General features: G+C 42.7%; 1 protein-coding gene across 1 annotated transcript in view; it reads right to left on the bottom strand.

Annotated features, from left to right (window-relative positions):
* The window catches only part of GLRB (glycine receptor beta), a 199423-nt gene that overhangs the window by 18533 nt on the left and 162306 nt on the right, over positions 1 to 18584 (bottom strand). Inside the window, exons 6-7 of the mRNA XM_040332238.1 lie at positions 16402 to 16484; positions 13779 to 13919 (exon numbers count right to left, since the gene is read on the bottom strand). Coding sequence (XP_040188172.1) covers positions 13779 to 13919; positions 16402 to 16484 — 224 coding nt within the window. The remainder of the gene's footprint in view (positions 1 to 13778; positions 13920 to 16401; positions 16485 to 18584) is intronic.

The raw sequence follows: 18584 nt of genomic DNA, 5'->3' as shown, positions 1-18584 counted from the left end.
GCCCATGCAAATTGACGCTACTCATTTATCTCACAATATTTTACCTTCAGCACAAGTAATGGAAGCCTTTTCCCCCTGACATTTTGGACTCTGTTTTAAAGGCTCAGTCCTGTGTTCCGCCCAATCTACCCTCTGGAAAGCTGTTTGTTCCCCTCCACCTTAGGCTTAAAGTGCTTTCAGAAGCACATGACGCTAAGAAGGTCAGGCACCCAGGGATTACTAACACTTTTTCTTTGGTTTCTCATGGGCTTCGGTGGTCTTCTCTTCATAAGGACTCCTGTTCCTACATCAAATCTTACAAAACCTGTGCTCACTCTAAGCCCTCAGAAGTCAAGCCCTCTGGAATACTCCTACCTGTGTCTGTCCCTAAACAAAATTGGACGCACATCGAGGCTAACTTGCCCTCAAGCTCAACTGGCTCTACAACTGCCAATGCGTTTTTAGCCAGTCGCTACACCCGCCAATTTGGTCCAGTCAGTCGATACACCTGCCGATGTGGTCCAGTCTGCCTCTGCACCAGCTATTCTGGTACAGCCTATTCCAATTGAGCCTCCTGCTTTTTCCTATTCAGGACTTTCTGTAACCTGACCTCTGCTAAGTCTGATGGCCCTGTGCTGCTTCCAGCTTGTCTTTAAGGGTAAGGGGATCCCTCCTCAGAGGGGGGTAATGTCAGGTGCATATAGTGCTCCTGCTCTTAATTCCAGCATCCAGGTTTTGGCTATTGCATTCTCCCTGTCTGCCTGTCCACCTACAAGGTGATTGATGTGGTCAGTCTCTGGGTGGTAACCAAACCTGTTATAAGCCAGCCAGACCCTCAGGCCCCTTTCACATTGGACCTGTAGCCGCGGTGGCGGTATATCGCCGCTAAAAATAGCAATGCGCCTCTATAGAGGCGCATTGCGGGCAGTATTGTCGCGGTTTCCCATTGTTTTCAATGGGAAGTAGCGGTGAAGGAGTGGTATACATGCCGCTCCTCTCACTGCTCCAATGATGCTGCTGACAGGAGACTTTTTTGTCTCCCTCGGGCTTTCACATTGAGTCTGCAGTGAAGGAGTTTTTCAGGTGGGATAGCAGCGCTATTTTTACCACTGTACCGCCGGAAAAACTCCTCAATGTGAAAAGAGCCTTAGTTTCAAGCTTGTAATAGAGAGTGATATGTATGTTATTCCTGATCAAGCCCCTATCTGTCTGCCCTGCTCTGCTAGATTGAATTTCCCCATGTATGACCTTGGAACGGATTATTGGACTATTCCCTGAACTCAGCATGTCAATTTACCTGGACCGGTATTGAACCACGCTACATGTCTGCTAAATGCAAGTACCTATTTGCTTTGCTCAGTTCGCACCTGCCATAGCATGGTAGCCAAGCTCTTTAGGATTGTTAGCTTCAGTTTCATACTTGAGGATTTTGCAAGAAATTAAATATATAATTTGAGGTGCTGCTTAATTACTTTCATGGACTACTTGTATACATGTTGAAGTGTGTATACATTTTTATGGAGTCCCTCTTTATATATACAGTTATGAGTCATTCAACTGTTTGTGTGCAAATTTCATCTTCAGCTATTGATCTGTTTTTTCAGCAGATGTTTGTCAATAAGCTAAAAGGAGATAACATCTCAAACAATGATTAAAATGTGAATTTTTAGTTATGACCATAATAAAGAAAATATGTACAAAAGCACTATATACTCCCTTCAAGCCTCTAATTTGGGGTCAGTTGTATTGATAACTGTGATATTCCTTGGTACTTGCTTTATTTTTTACATCAGCCTTTCAGAGTGAAACAACACCATCTGAAAACAGACAAAAGGAACCCAATTTCTTTGTGTGGCATTAATAGCAAAAGACTGAACTCAAGGCTTCCAGCTATGAACCTACAGAGTCTATAGGCATGCTGAACACAGGTGATTGCAAGTGAAAATCAAGCAGGTGCACTGCCAGGGGCTTCAGTCTAATCCATTAAAATTGTCAGTGTAGCTCTGCGAAAAAGAATGCAGATGGGGCTAAAGTGTTCCCTATGTGCTTAAGCTGTACAGTTATTTTCTATTTTTTTTTTTTTTACATTGTATATGTATTGGCTTTTATTTACTTTAACTTTTTTTTTTTTTTTTTTTTTTTTCTTTTTCTTTTGCCACTTCAGACTTCCCCACAGCGAGAGACTTGGTCATGATTTTATTCATAATTCCGTCTCTACATCAGGTTTAGCATCATTTGTGGTGCATTTCTCTTGCAATTTTTTATACTTGTTATTTATATTTTATTTATTTGTTTATTTTTATATTTTCATCTCTTTTTTTTTTTTTTTTTTTTTTTTCACCGTTTAGAACTCACTCTTTTATAGTAAGTACGGAACTATTTAAAAGGTTTTATCTGCGTGACAAAGAAAAACCCAGCACCCCATCTCCCCCCTCCCCAACTAAATACCCCCTCCCCCCCCCTACCCACCCCCTCCCTTGACCATCCCACGACTCCACTGTAAGAATTCCTTCCCTTAATTGAAAAAATGCGTTCCTATTCCTCTCTCAGGTTTTCTGCGAACCTCCAGGATTTTTTAAATTCCATCCAGGGTACCCATATATCCTTTTCCCCTACTTTGTGTTTATAGCTCCCGCATTTTAATTTCTCTCTCCTATAAGTGTCCTCTACGGAGTCGATCCACTCCCACATTTGCGGACTTTTCGCGTCTCTCCATTTAAGGGGAATCAATCTTTTCGCTGCGTTCAATAAATGAGGGATCAGTGAATCCTTGTATTCCTTCTCTGGAGTCTCCCCCCCATGAAAGAGCACTACCCATGGGTTATCTTCCAATTCTTTTTTTGTTATTACCTTTATCAGGGCCAAGATTTTTTTCCAATAAGCTTTAATTTTCAGGCAGTCCCACCATAGGTGTGCCATTGTTCCCCTTGACTCACAACCTCTCCAGCATTTCTCTGACTCTCCCCCTCTGAATTTTGCCATTTTATCTGGGGTGGCGTACCACCTCGTCAAACATTTGAAGTTCATCTCGGCAGTTCTTACATCTACTGCCGAGGTGTGCGTCATTTTCAGGATTCTTCCTATGGTCGTTTTCCCCCTTGGGACCCCTAAGTCCGTTTCCCAATTTTGGATGTATTTTAGCGTGTCCGACTCTTCCATTTTCTGCAAGTAATTATAGATTTTAGATATATTTCCTTTTGAGCTTTCGGTGCTACACAATTGTTCCAATAAGGTGTAATCCTCTTGTGACCTCAAAGGGTGTGGTAGGCGCTTGACGAATGACACTAACTGCAAGTATCTCCACTCGTCGAGCGCCCTACTTCCAATCCTATGTTTAATATCGTGAAGTGTCCTAATTTTACCATCTAGTGTTATATCTTTTAACTGTGTTCTATTTGTGATCCAGTTTCCCCCTACTTCTTTTGTCCCTGGAATAAAATATTCGTTTTCTTTTAAATCAATAAAGGGTGAGTTGAATTCTGTTTTTAATTGTTTGTGAAGTCTATCCCAGATCCTCCATGCATTATGAGTAATTGTGTGTGTTGAAGTGTGTAAGGATCTGTGTTGTGGTGGATTCCAAATTAATCTCCCTAACTGTGCCCTTGCTAATGTGCATTCAATATTTATCCATCTTTTGTCCTGGGATTCTTTAGCCCATTCTATAACCCGTGAGAGAACCGAAGCATTATAATACAATCTGATGTCGGGTACAGCTAAGCCTCCCTTTTTCTTGGCCCGTTTTAGAATTTGAGCAGACACCCTATGTTTTTTATTATTCCAAATATAGTTCATTATGAGGGAGTTAATTATTTTAATGAATGACGGTGGTAGGTATATTGGGACCATTTGAAACTTATATAGGATTTTTGGGATGAGAACCATTTTTACTACATTTATCCTCCCGAACCACGAAATAGGTCTATTAAATATGTTTTTAATTTCCCTTTTTATTTCGTTGAGCAGGGGGATAAAATTTATTCTATATATTTTCTTGATGGAATTTGCCAGTTTTATTCCCAAGTATTTTATTTCTTTTTGCCATTTAAAATTATATTTCTTCCGTAGATATTGTTCTTCCTCTTTAAGAATATTGATATTTAAGATCTCCGTCTTTTCTGTATTCACTTTGAAGTTTGACACCTCACCATATTGTTTTAAAGTAGTTATTAACTTCGGGAGAGTGACTCTTGGGCTACTTATATAAAATAAAATGTCGTCTGCGAAGGCGGATAATTTGTGCTCATCTTCTCCAACCTCTATTCCATATATTTCTGGATTTTGTCGGACCATTGCCAGCAGGGGTTCCAATGATAAAACAAAAAGAAGAGGGGACAGGGGACAGCCCTGCCTGGTTCCATTTCTCATCTCGAAGGGTGCGGATAAAGATCCGTTGATCTTGATCCTAGCGCAAGGGTGGAAATAGAGCGTTTTGATCCATTTAATCATCCTTGGGCCAATTCCTATACATTCGAGTGTTTGTATCAGGAACCCCCAGTCTACCCTGTCAAACGCTTTCTCAGCGTCTACTGACAGGAATAGACCGGGGGTCCCTCTTTCTTTGATCTGCTCCATAAGAAGAAGTGCCCTGACCCCATTGTCCTTTCCCTCCCTCCCAGGTATGAAACCAACCTGGTCTGGGTGGACAATGGCAGTCATCGCCCCCTTCATTCGTTCGGCCAAAATTTTTGCATACAGTTTGGTATCTGCATTCAGGAGTGAGATAGGTCGGAACCCTGAACAATTCGTATTGTCCTTTCCCTCTTTTTTAATGACAGTGATCGTAGCTGTTAATGCCTCTCTGCTCATCTCATAGTCTCGCCCCAACCCATTGAAATATTGACATAGTCTAGGGACTAAGATAGTACTAAACCTTTGTATATAGGCCGACGTGAAGCCATCTGGTCCCGGGCTTTTCCCATTGGGAGTATTTTTTAGGACCTCACTTATCTCCTGTTCAGTTATACTTTCCTCCATTCTTTCTATCTCATACTCTTCTATCTTCGGTAAATTAGTTTGCCGTAATACTTTCCTGATCTTATCCTTTTTTTCGGCAGGGTCCCTAATCTTCTGTTGGACATTGTATAGTTTTTCATAATAGCTTCTAAAAGATTCTGCTATTTTATTTGTCGCATATACTAAGTCCCCATCCCCATTCCTGATTTTTTCGATAAAATTTCTGGTTTTCTTTTTTCTTACCATTCTGGCCAAGTTTTTACTAGGTTTATTTCCCCAGACATATCTTTCACTCTCTACCCTGTTTATGAAATTCTTGGTTTCTTGCCCGGCAAGGGCTTTATATTCATCCCTTGTTAAAGTTAACTTACGGAGTGTTTCCCTCTTTTGGCCCTGTAATTTATGTTCCTGTTCCAGCCTATATATCTCCTCTTTTAGTGTTTTTAATTTACTCCTTCTCATTTTATTTTTCTTTGCCCCTTCTGCTATAAAAATCCCTCTTATATACGCTTTGTGGGCGTCCCACAGGGTTGCTCCTGTGATTCCCTCCTTGTCATTCTCCTGAAAATACCATTCCAATTCTTTCTGTACTCTCTCGACCACCGCCTCGTCCCTCAACAGGCTTTCATCCAATCTCCATTCAGGTAGAATGCATTTTTGTATGGATGAACTTATTTTCATGGAAATGGGGGCGTGGTCTGATAGCGTTATGATCTCACATCTTGCTTCAACCACCCTCTCCAAAAGTCTATGGTCTATGAGGACGTAGTCCATCCTCGAGTACGTCCCATGCACAGGGGAAAAAAACGTATAGTCTCGTGTCTTGGGGTTAAGGATTCGCCAGACATCCACCATTTGATTTTGTGTCATTTGTTTTTTCAGTAACTTAAGATGCTCTCCGTTATTCCCCTGAGCATGGGTCGTACTATCGAGGCTCGGGCACATGCAGAAGTTAAAGTCCCCCATCAACACCACATGTCCCTCTTCAAAATTTTTTAATTTTCTGAGGATTTTACTAATATATTTAGCCGAATTCACATTGGGTGCATACACATTTGCCAGAGTGTAGTCCTCCTTTCCTAGTTTTATTTTCAAGAACAAGAATCTCCCCTCCGGATCATTCAGTCTGTCCACCAATGTGTATCTAACTCCTCTTGCAAATCCTATGGCAACCCCCCGAGATCTCGATGAGACTGTATCTCCATAATACCAGACGGGATATTCGGATGAAAACAGCTTTATATTAGACTCTAAGGTAATGTGGGTCTCTTGTAGGTAGGCAATGTCTACTTTATACTGCGTAAGTTCAGCAAGAATGTTATATCTCTTAATATGGGAGTTTAAACCTTTTACATTATATGATAGGAACTTAATATCTATCATTTATCTCTTTTTTTTTTTTTTTCCCTTTTCCTTTTTTGAGTTTGAAAAGAATTCCTGTGGAGTCGTTCAGATGGTCCTCCTCCCATTTCCCCCCCCCCTCCCTGGCCCACTACCCTCCCTCCCTCCCACTTTCCCCCCTCCCTCCCACCCTCGCCCCGGCCCACTCTTGGCCTGGGAGCCACTGGTAGAAGACTCCTCGCCTTCATCCTTGGCTCCTCTTTTGTGGTGGTGTTGAGGGCTCCCCCTTCTCCCCCCCCCCCTCCCCCCCCCCCCCTCCCCCCCCCTCCCCGTCCAGCATCTCAAAATTCCATACTAAGCATCCCCCCGCTAATCCACCCAATCAGGAAGTTCAGGGATTACTAAGTCCATTTTAGAGCAAAAATCATTCAGTTCCTCCGGGTACCTAAGTCGTGCTGTTTTACCCCCCTTTATACCCATGAGGCAAGCCGGAAATCCCCATTGGTACCTAATATTTTGAGCCCGCATGAGTTCCAAGAGGGGTTTCAAGCATCTCCTCCTAGCCAGTGTTTCTTTAGCAAGATCGGAGAATATTTGTATCTCGGTGTCTCTATATCTCAGGGGGGGTTTCCCCCTAAGCCTGCTCCATATTTCTGCTTTGTCAACATAATTCCTGAACCTTACGACCACATCTCTTGGGCCGTATCTTTCTATTTGTTGGGGATTCCCCACTCGGTGTACTCTTTCAATCTTAAGGGGCTTGGATTCTACTGATCTCTCTAGCAGGGGGTTAAAAATTGTGTTCATGATGTCTTTTAGGTCTTCCTCCTTGTCTTCTAATAGCCCTCTGATTCTAAGGTTCTGTCGCCTGTTGCGATTCTCCTGGTCCTCAATCCTATATGCCACCAATCTCTGGGTTTCGGTCAGGGCCTTGACTTGCTTTTTCAAGGATTTTATTTCCTGGTCCTGCTCCTCTATTCTCTTTTCCGTCTCTACCACTCTTTCACAGAGCCCTCCTAGGTCTATTCTTATCTTGTTAATTTCTGTCCTTATGATATTTTCCATGACATTTTCCATCCTCACCAGCATTGCGTTCATCTCTGCCTTTGTAGGGGGCTGTGTATCTTGGGATAGCTCCTCTGCATTATTTTGCTCTTGCTCGCTTTCTAGTGTCGTTTCACCTCTAGAACTCTCCCCACTACTTATTCCTACTCCTTTTTTTTTATCGAACTTCTTCTTATCAGTTTTTTTTGCGAGTCCTGGACTTTTTAGACTCCCTTCCTGCGTCATATATTGTTGTATGGAGCTGTTCCCCAAGTTATTCTTAGTTGGTTTTGTAGTGCCACCCCTCGTAGACCTATTCATTTTGTTGGAGGGTCTGATTCTCTTCCCCAGTTTGGAGATGGATTTTTTTTTTTTTTTTTTTTTTTGTTGAAAGGGAACGAGAGAAGCCCACGACTTTCCTCCTAATGTGCGCCTCTATCTTCCCCTATATACTACTCCTGTCCTGAAAAAAATAATTATTTCAATAAAGAGAGGGCCACAGTAAAGCAAGAGCCCTGCACTAAAACACGGAGGGAAGGGGCTGATCAGCAGGGGAGAGGACGATTACTGCTATTAATCAGAATCACCTGGGCTCCCGGACTCACTTCTAGAAGGAAAATACCTTCGGTGATTTTTTTTTTTTAAGAGTCGTCTCCTATGCTACATCAGTCCAGAGCGTCCTCACCGTTCCAGAGACAGGGAGAGACGCCTTAAATCCGGGGGGGGGGGGCCTAAATGATCTTTCCCTGTCCCCCAATCTTCACACACTGGAATTTTTACCAGCTTCTCACGGTCACGTGTGCGTTACCGGTACAGTCCAGGGAAGAGTAATGAATTTTTGGCCCTCCTTCGCCGGCCTAAGTTTTCCCTCAGAACACTAATGCTTCAATGCCCAGGCCTTTCCCCTGTCCCTCAGTTTCATAAACTAAAATCTTTCCAGCTTCTCACGGTTCTCACGGTCGCGTATGCATTACCGGTACAGTCCAGAGAAAGAGTAATGTGTTTTTGGTCATCCTTCACCAATTTAAATTTCTCCTCAGAACGCTCATGCCTCAATTCCCCTGTCCTCGGGGTTGTCATTGATACACCTAAACACAGGGGCAATTAGGTAGTTCATAAGAGGGGAGATCAGAATTTATATTGTCCCAGATTTCTCTCCTGTCTGACTCCGCAGGCCATCCAGAACCATTCAGCAAGGGCTGGGGCCGTACACTCAAATATGCCCCACAGAGAACAGGCAATGCAAAGATCCTGCACCAGGTGGTGAGTTCAAATGAACCAGCTATCAAACTCTATCCCAGTGTAGGTTATTCATTCAATTGTATGTTCACTTATATTTCACTTTGCATTTTGTGTTCCCATCATTTACAGTTCTCGCAGGTATCTAACCCAATAGACGGTTAACATCTAATTATTTCCATTATTACACAATAAGACTCCTTATGATGTGCTGGTGTACTGGTGTATGGTAATTCCGGGGGGCAATATTATAACCGACGGGAGGGGGGGTCACGGGGGGGGGGACCCGCTCGGAATCGGCTCAACTGAGCGCCTCACCAGACCCTTTACTTTTCCTCCTGCTCCACTGCCCGGCTACGTGTCTCCGATGGGTTTCTGACACCCCCTGAAGCGCATATCCCCACACAGGCTGCTGACATCAGTGCTGAGAGCGCAGCAGCTTCAGTTTCTCCGGCGCTGCGTGTCCAGCGGGGGCTCGTTCACTGGCGGTTTCCAGGGTGGTATTCCCGGTCCCAAGCGGGGATGCGGCGGGGTTGCGGCACCCGCTTGCTTCTCACAAAACACACACTGTGGTCTGCGAGGTCACGAGCGGTGCCGACGGAGTCTCAGAGCGGCGTGTGTCTCCTGCCGCCATCGAGCCGTCCTACACCTCCCACCTCACTCGCGCTACGTCACGTCCTCATCCTCTCCCTTCGTTTCGTTTTCTGTACTTTAACTTTATTGTAAAACTTTGTGCACAACTTTATTATAAAAAAAAATAAAAATAAAATAAAACACAGTAGTGTATTCCATATAGAAGTTTGGGAATAAAAAGTAATTTTCTAAAAATATATTTTGTCCATTATTTTGATACAGTATGAGACTTGAAACTGAAAGTGTCTTAAAAAGGTCATTCACCACCTTCCTATGTATTTACTGTATTTATCAGAAGGGAGGCTTGTTTAGGAGAGACATTGTTCCACGTCAAGTACTTAAAACTCTAAGCAACATGAAGAACATTGGAGTTTTTAAAGCAGCACACTCCCACGACATGGAAATCAATAGATCTTAACTATACCCTGACCTTTTCAAGCGGCAGGAGAACCTGACCCATGCTGGCAAAGATCAATACTCAGGTTTCCAGAGCTCATTCTCTGGTGTGTGCCCTATAACATTCTTTACGTGGACTTCTAATACTTCTTACAAACTCATACACTTTCTTCTTAAAATACACTAGAAAACCTCAGTGGAGGTGACTCTAGATTTATTGGTACTTTGATGTACACAATTACAGTATAAAACAACTTCCCAGATGCTGCCCTGAAATGCTTCCATTCACTTGTGTTTAGTATACTAGAAATATGTCTGATTAAGATCTGGCTAATGTTACCTGGAGACCAATAAATCTGCAAGTGGCTGGGGGAACCCATTACTGAGAATATTTTATTAGGGGAATATTTAATAACAGCAATTTGGAGACATTTGAACAGAAGGGAACCTTGATAGTATCTACATCAAAGTGATCATCTCTTAACTTCTTAATCTCTATTACCACACAAAAAGAGAGAGGGGGGAAAAAAAACTGGCAAATATAAAGGATATTTTTAGAGCAAAACGATTTACCAAAATCCTTAGGGGTCGTTTCACACCAGATGGCAGCTATTTCCTGCACAGCCCGAAGCATAGACATGGCATAATGCCTTGTCTCCAATGTTGTCAGTTCACCATTTGAAAAAAAAAAGTACTGCATGTCTTATTTATAGCAGTTACAACACGATCCACACATAACACCATTGCAATGCATACAACTGGATAGAAATGTCACTGACCTTTCAATAAAGCTTTGTTAAAAGAAAATAAACAGTGCAATCCAACGAGATTGGCACATTGGCACTGTCACACAGTGCACATGAGCGGCCAATGCGTTGAGCACAGCTCATTAATGTGAACATACCCTTAAAGTGACTGGCCTTAGGTGCAGTGGCGATGCGTCCATAGTGGGCGCAGGAGCGCAGCCCCCTCTCTCCTGCACCCGTCACTCAACAATAGATATATTCATTCAATCATTAAAATATCTATTGTTGCCGCTGCCGCCCATTATACAGGTGTCCAGCCCCCTGTTGAGCGCCGGCCATCTGAATTACAGCGGTGGGTGTGTTTTGGAAGTGCCTGATTAGAGCCATCAGCTCTAATAGGCTTCCTGATTAGAGCTTGTGGGCTCTAATCGGCTTCCAAATGGTTAAACAGCGGGCACACTGCTGTTCGTTCCCTGATTAAACCATGCTGTGTTGGGGAATCGCTTCCCTAACACTGACCCGCCTCTCAGCCAATCAGGTGCACCGGGTCTGGTTACCGGTCACCTGATTGGCTGAAGCAACATCGAGGACGGGAGAAGACTCTGAGGGAGCAGAGGGAGCGTGGAGGAGGACGGCGCTGACCCGAGAAAGGTAAGTATCGGGCGGGGGGGACAAACTGGCAGAATTTCAAGGGAAACTGGCTGCATTTGGGGGGAAAATGGCTGCATTTGGGAGACAAACTGGCTGCATTTGGGGGACAAACTGGCTGCATTTGGGGGACAAACTGGCTGCATTTGGGGGACAAACTGGCTGCATTTGGGGGACAAACTGGCTGCATTTGGGGGACAAACTGGCTGTATTTGGGGGACAAACTGGCTGCATTTGGTTGGAAACTGTCTGCATTTGGTTGGAAACTGTCTGCATTTGATGGGGAAACTGGCTGCATTTGATGGGGAAACTGGCTGCATTTGATGGGGAAACTGGCTGCATTTGATGGGGAAACTGGCGGCGTTTGATAGGCACAGTGGCTGCGTTTAGTGGGCACAGTGAGCACCAGCCGCCACTGCTTAGGTGATACACAGGGATGTAACACATCCTACTACATATGTTGTACCTGTTTATCTGCAATCTTCTCGTCTCTAAAGTCGTCCAAGGTTCAGAATTTTTAAAGCTCGTCTAAATTGTTAGAAAAAGGGGTGGAGAGCTGAAGTCACACTCAGCTGGAGATCCCTGTAACCTTTTTTCTCTTGGGTGCCAGGAAAACAGAAATTAGAAGTGACTCATGCTGATAAAAGAGGAGCAAAGCAGTGGACAGAGATGGATATGCTTTATTCATGTTTCATGTCTGAGGGTTACAACTACTTTAAGTAAATATGTGCTGGAGAATTTCAGTGCTGCTACATCTGGCCATCTTCTGGAAAATTATAGTTGCATGGCTGCCTGGTTAGTCATATGCTTTAATGAGAGACGATCACCTTATTCATTTATGTCATAGTGACCATGTCTGTGAAAAGCTTCCTTCCCTCCCTACTGATTATTTTAAATGATTTTTTCAGCCCTCCTTCACAGCAACTACTTGTGGCTGCACTGTAAAATAACCAGTGATATTGTATATGGAGGAGCGTGTAATCTCCTCCCATGATGCAATGCTCAGTAAGCAATCACTGAATCCGAGCACTGTCATACTGTATGTTGGAGGGATGACGTTGGTGCATCCTCTGCCAACAACAGCCACTGGTTATTTTGGTAGCAGCTGCAACTGAGCAAAGGATTTTAGCGGATCTATAAAGAGGTAAGTATAATGTGGTCAGGGGTGGGCTTTACACCAACACTGTCACATGACCACCTTTACTTTTTTTAAGTAACCAACCTGAGACAAGCATACAGTAAGTGACGTTAAAACACCTAATCTGCAAAATTATTAGAGGGCAGCGACATGACATTAGTGGAGTGAAGGATTCTCTACAATCCCAAAAACCTTAAAGTGTTACTAAACCCAGGACCCTGCATTCACTAGACCTGGTCTCTCACAGTACATGGGAATGCAATTATTTTAGTAAATATAAACTGCTAAATACCTTTTATCATCAGCAGTTAGAGCAGTTTTGTGACTTCTAACAGTGTCTGTTAAAGCTTGTAGGAGGATTTTTCTTTCATCTGTGACTGTCCTATAAGGCAGCAGGACCCCTGACCCTCTGTCTGGACAGTGCTAATTAGCCCTGTGCTTATCACATGCACCCTCTGAAGGAAAAAAAAAACTCTCTAGCAATACACACCAAACTGAACATGTGCAGGTGCCTCCACAGTCAAATTCATAGTGGGAACATAAAAGGAGAGCGTTATAGGAGCTATGGCATTCCTAACAAATGTGGCAAATATGGCAACCCCAAGCAAATGTTGGTGCTGGGAATCCTTTACAATAGGCACAGCTTTATCTATTGGCTAAAAGACACAAACACACTCCATACACAGTAAATGGGAGACAATGTTTTTTCATACTTTTTGTATGACTCAGACCTGCCAATCATGATGAGCGGAGGGAGAGGATTAGCAACAAGAATTTAATTCCTGCTAGAGGGTGGCTACATCCATTCTCCATGTTGCCACTGTAAGTTGGAACATAGCCACCCTATCTTGCTCATAACAGATATGAACTAGGGACTATGGACTGTGCTATTTGTAGTGTGCATAGAACAGCGCACATGACCACAACTAAAGTGCACTGCTCATTTCAAATAAGTGAGAGGGAAAAGGAAAGGTTCAGAAGCTCACAAAGGGTGTTAGAGGGAAGAAAAACACAGTAAGAAAAAATTTACTGAAAAATAGAATACAGGAACATTAAAAAAGAAGTGCAGGATCCTAAAAATTTAACATGCTTAGCTGACTGCAGCATCAATCTCGGCTGCATCTGTACCCCACCGCTTCTCCACAAAGGGAAATGAATGATCAAAAACAGCTGATCGTGCAGTTCTTTGGTCCGCTCTGAGCACAGAGTCAGTCACTGCTCTGTGCTCTGCCCCTCCAGCGCTCACTGGAATGCTGGGCTGTGGAGGGGGCGGAAGTGGCTGGCTCAGGCTCGCAGTGAGCCGGTTGCCAGTCAGGCATCTGGGCAGATCCTAAAATTATTGTCGGGATCCCTGCAAAGCCCGCACTGGCTCTGTGACGTCAGGCAGCAGAGGACTTTAGACTGTTGTAAGATGAAATTGGGTCACAGGAGTAAAGAACTAAGTGCATTCCTGTGTCCTGCGGAAGAAGTATGACCAAAGAACTTTAAGAGGATGTCATAGATTATTTTTGGAGAATAATGATAATTTTTGGTGTCAATGTAAGTGCGTTCAGATTACAGATTAGGCAGGGTAATCTTCGGGCAGGATATTCATTTTTATTTTAGGTTTCCGTAAAAGCAAAAATAAACTGACACCGTTATTTGTATGAAATTCTACTTACCAGTGCCTTTGTAGTATTTTGTACAGTTACCATATTCAATGTCTTCTGTCTTTATATCAAACTGAGGCAATGCAATTTTTTCCATTTGAACAGGGTCTCCTGGCTGCCAAATGAACCGCAAGTCATCCGTTGTATATCCAACTTTGTGACAAACAAAAATATATTTCAGCAATCGCCACACATTTTTATCAAATCAATTAGGCTTTCAAAAACCTAGAATTATTTGTTCTCTAGGCACACAGTGAAGATTAGGTCACAGTTGTGAAATCATTTGTTAACGTTATTAAATCAACAAAATCTACATACCTGCAGAACAAAGCTGTGATAATGAGATTATTAATTTCTCTAATTCAGTACAAAGTAACTATTTTTATCTGGCCTTAATAAGCACTGAGACATCAACTGACAGCTCTAGCATTCTCCTGTTATTAATGACAGAAAACATCATTGTGTGTGGGTTTTTTTTTATGTCTTCATCTAGCAGAATTCATGATGAATGAGCGATGTCACAGCTAAATCAATGTATGATATAGTGTTATGCCATACAGTTTAGTCTTGCATATATCAGAAGGATACATATTTAATTTACTGAAAATATATCACATTATTATCTAAAGGGAACCTGACCACAAAAGAGAAGTATGGGGTTAGTTTTTTTTTTTTTTCAGATTCATACTTACCTAAGTGGACACAGCATTGATACAATGCTGCATCTCTTCCTTACTGGCTCTAACACTGAGAACCGAGCAATCAAACACTGTCGATCATGGGCGTTCGCAAGGGGGGGGAAAGTGCCCCCCCTCCCGCAGGAATCAGAGATCGGCAAGGTGTCCACACACGGACAATGGCCCCCGTGGACTTTTTTTTCCAGAGTCTGCTGCTCTTCAACTCACTGTGAGCATCCCTTCCTCACCCTTATGCGATGGCTTGGGCCTTGGCTCGGCTCTAGTCCCTCCTGTGTACTGTGTAGAGAGATGTAGATCCAGTCGGCGCAGTGCTGGCACCACCCACTCAAGTGGAGTGGTGGTGGAGTCCTGCCTTCGTGCAGAATGATCTGTGGGACTGTCTGGGGGAGGGGCTGTCTGTGCTGTGCAGCGGCCGCCCAGCGCGGGAGAGAGAGACGTAGAACAGGCAGGCAGCCTGAGCTAAGGAGGAAGCAAGGAGGACTCTAGTGGAGATTACCATAGTCAGTGTCATCTTAAGAGCATTATAGGCCCCCGGGCAATACAGTGCACTGGGGCCCTGTCTACACAATCACGCACGAGAATTTACTGACAAAAATCATAAAATTTACTGGCAGAACCATTATTTACTGCCACTGCAAAAAAGTACCTAAAATTACAGTTTTCAGTGCCGAACAATGCAAATGTCAGTATTTAAACTATAAACATATAGCTAGTGCTATTAGCAATGTGTTTTTAAGTTAAACAAAAGTAATTAAAAAAATGTCTTCATTGACATGAAGGTCAATAACCCAGCCAGCACAGAGTTTCCTCTTACATCAGAGTCTGCAGGATTCCCCTTACAGTGAAAGGGAACTCTTATGTAAAGGGGAATGCTGCAGATCATGATCTAAGGGGGGAACTCTGATGTGGAGGAGGGCTCTGGTGACCAGAGACCACCTTATATCAGAGTCCACTGCTTTCTCTTTCCCAGTTACATCAGGGTCCGCAGACTGAGTTCCCCCTTGCATTGTAAGAGGGAATCCTGCAGACTCTGATGTAAAGGGGAACTCTGACGTGGGGGGCACTCTGGTGACCAGAGACCACCTTCCATAGAGTAAATACACTAAGGTAAGGTGGGTCACTAATATAGGAGGGGGAACCTTTATATCAGTGCCCCCTTACATTTTTGCATTCACTCCCCCCTTACATCAGCAACCCCCTGCACTCGTGGAGGACCGGATCTTCTCTGTGATTTCCACAAACTGGGCATGGGCAGTTCTAACCCGTCACTCTCCACAATTTTTTACTGGTGTTGCTGGGCAGCCAGTGGGGCCCCCCAGGCAAGCGGGGCCCCCGGGCAACTTCCCAGCGTGCTCAATGGAAAAGATAGCCCTGACAATAGTAGCAGTCTCTAATACAGTGATTTCCAGCTTCTAGAGGGATCCCATGGATATGGCACATTCATAAATGAATGAATAAACAAAACTACTGAAAATATTCACTCTAAAATTAATATAAAAATCCTTTTTCTATTGACCAGTATGTGTATTTTTGCTAGAATAGTCAGAACATATGGCTGCAGTGACATCCCATATGGCACTTGCCTAACAAATTATTTATACTGAATTATGGAAAATAAGCAGCACTACCATTTTTATGTACAAACTGCATGTGCAACTATCTTAAAATTGCTGACATATACATAAGCTGTACTTTCACAGTAACACAAATTTGTAAAAAAAATTAACTACATATCACATTCATAATCGACTGTTCGCTAATACTACTAAATATATCAAGGCATCCGATTACTACTACATAAAGTCAGGCAGCTTGCCTTTTAAACTAACATGAACACAAAAAAACAAGATAGAGGTTACAATAAACAGGCTAGCAATGTAAATTATTTCACATTCACTCTCAATTGACTTTTGGGGGTAAAAATTAGAAAAACTTACAACTTTCCAGCTGCATCATGCAACGTTGAGTATCCATTGGGAACAAAGTTAGATCCAGAGGACAGGATAAGGTTATGGACAACCTAAAAAAGATACATTAGTTTGTGCTGTTTCAAGAAATTAAGAAATATGCACAATATCTTTTATAATAACATAACAAAGCCAGTGGCATGCAATAATAGTCAATACAAATGTCAATTTGTTTTTTAAAATGATTGAACTACAAATTAATGAATTCTTATTACTTCCCATCCCATTTTGTTTCATCATTGGTGCCAGTAACCATTTACATATTATATATATATACTGTATATATATATCTATATATAGATATATATATATATATGAAATAGTTTTGAAGTGCTGTTTGGTATCGCATGTGCTAAGTGTATTTGCTATTGCACATAGGGCATTTTGCAGTTTTATGGAGTTTTTTTATGCACAATATATATACTGCATATTTGTTTATGCATTATATATAACATTTGGAGTACGCTGAGTTATTTTGTTTGAGTTATATATCAGTTTCAGCAGTATGAGTAAGATACAGCATTATGATGTTTCACGTTCACATAGGGGGTTTCCACCACTATCCACTTGTTCGTTGTTTAGGGGAAAGCACTACACTTTTTGGCTTTTTAGTTCTATTACTGTAGGTGTGGAAACACATTTCAGTGATTAGCAGCAAGCCCATTATATATATATATATATATATATATATATATATATATATATATATATATATATATACTGTATATATATATATATAGTTTCACTATAACAATAATAGGGAGGTGGTATTTGCACATTCTAAGGCCTCGTACACACGACCGAGTTTCTCGGCAAAAAACAGCAAAAAACTTGCTGGGAGATATTTTTTTGCCGAGGAAACCGGTCGTGTGTACATTTTCGTCGAGGAAACTGTAGAGAAACTCGACGAGCCAAAAAGAGAGCAAGTTCTCTATTTCCTTGACGGGAATGGAGAAAATTGGTTTGTCGAGTTCCTCGACAGCCTAACAAGGAACTTGACGAGGAAAACGATGTGTTTCGCCCGTCGAGTTCCTCGGTCGTGTGTACGAGGCTTCACACTTAAAAGTAACAAAGCTGACATCAGGCAAAAACTGCAGAAAACTAGAGGTTTATGCTTTAAAATGCAGAAGTACTTTTTCCCATGTTTCTAGGTGTTGATCGACAAATCCGAACAGCTATGACTCTTGGAAGATACATATGGGAAGAGCATTATCACTAATTTTAGACACATACATAAGATCAAATAATCACCATTAAACACAATTAAAATCCATCATGATTTTTGTTTATCAAAGATTTCACATAATTTCACATTATACCTCAGACAGGAGGCTCATATCTTATGCATTAATCCTTCTTTATTAATGCTCACAGCAGAAGTGTAAAAACATCTAACGTATGTAAAAAAGAAAAAACTGGTAGAACCACACCTCCCAGCAGTCCCATGGCCTAAACCACTCCCATATTAGTCTCTATAAATGGACTGCTCTCATCTAAGATCTTCCTCTTTCTTTCTGCTCACGGCGGAGCAAGTTAAGTATCACCAAATGATTTGATATATTGATATTGATATTGAGAATATGTTATTTGTCATTATATATATATATATCTTTCATAGTACGGTTTACAGATAACCTTGCCTGCCACCCAAGGCTTCATTCACCACATAATTCCGTTTGTAACCTCTTTTACCGTTCTTTCTCTCACCTGTCTAACTCCTTTCTGTACTGTACTATACTACTCCTGTTCTGCTGGGACCGCGATCGTCAGCGGTCACCAGCAGCCATACGCACCCTCTCCCCCTTTACCTGCTTCTCCCATGCGGCGCGCCATCTTGGGCATGTTCACTTTCCTCTTTCCCCTGTAAAACGAGCGTGCGTCGCCAAGGAGGCGGACCCACCGCCTCACTCTATCTCCACAGAGCCGCCCCCGCCGTCCTATCACTTCTGTGCTGGACTCGGGAGGCGGGTCCCCCTCGATCTTTTCGACCAATGGACGCCTGGGAGCCGTAGTCTCGCGAGACTTCGCCCCCAGAGCGCAATCGATCACAGGCTCTCCTCCCGTCGCATGCCAGTCGGCGCTGGTGACCGGAGGGAGAGCCTGGTATAGTTCTAGTCCGCAAATCGCTGCCATTATTTTGTCCTGGGAATTTT

This window comes from Rana temporaria, chromosome 1 (genome assembly GCF_905171775.1).
Source record: "Rana temporaria chromosome 1, aRanTem1.1, whole genome shotgun sequence".
In the NCBI taxonomy this organism is placed as follows: domain Eukaryota; kingdom Metazoa; phylum Chordata; class Amphibia; order Anura; family Ranidae; genus Rana; species Rana temporaria.
This window is presented reverse-complemented; position numbering and strand designations above follow the sequence as displayed.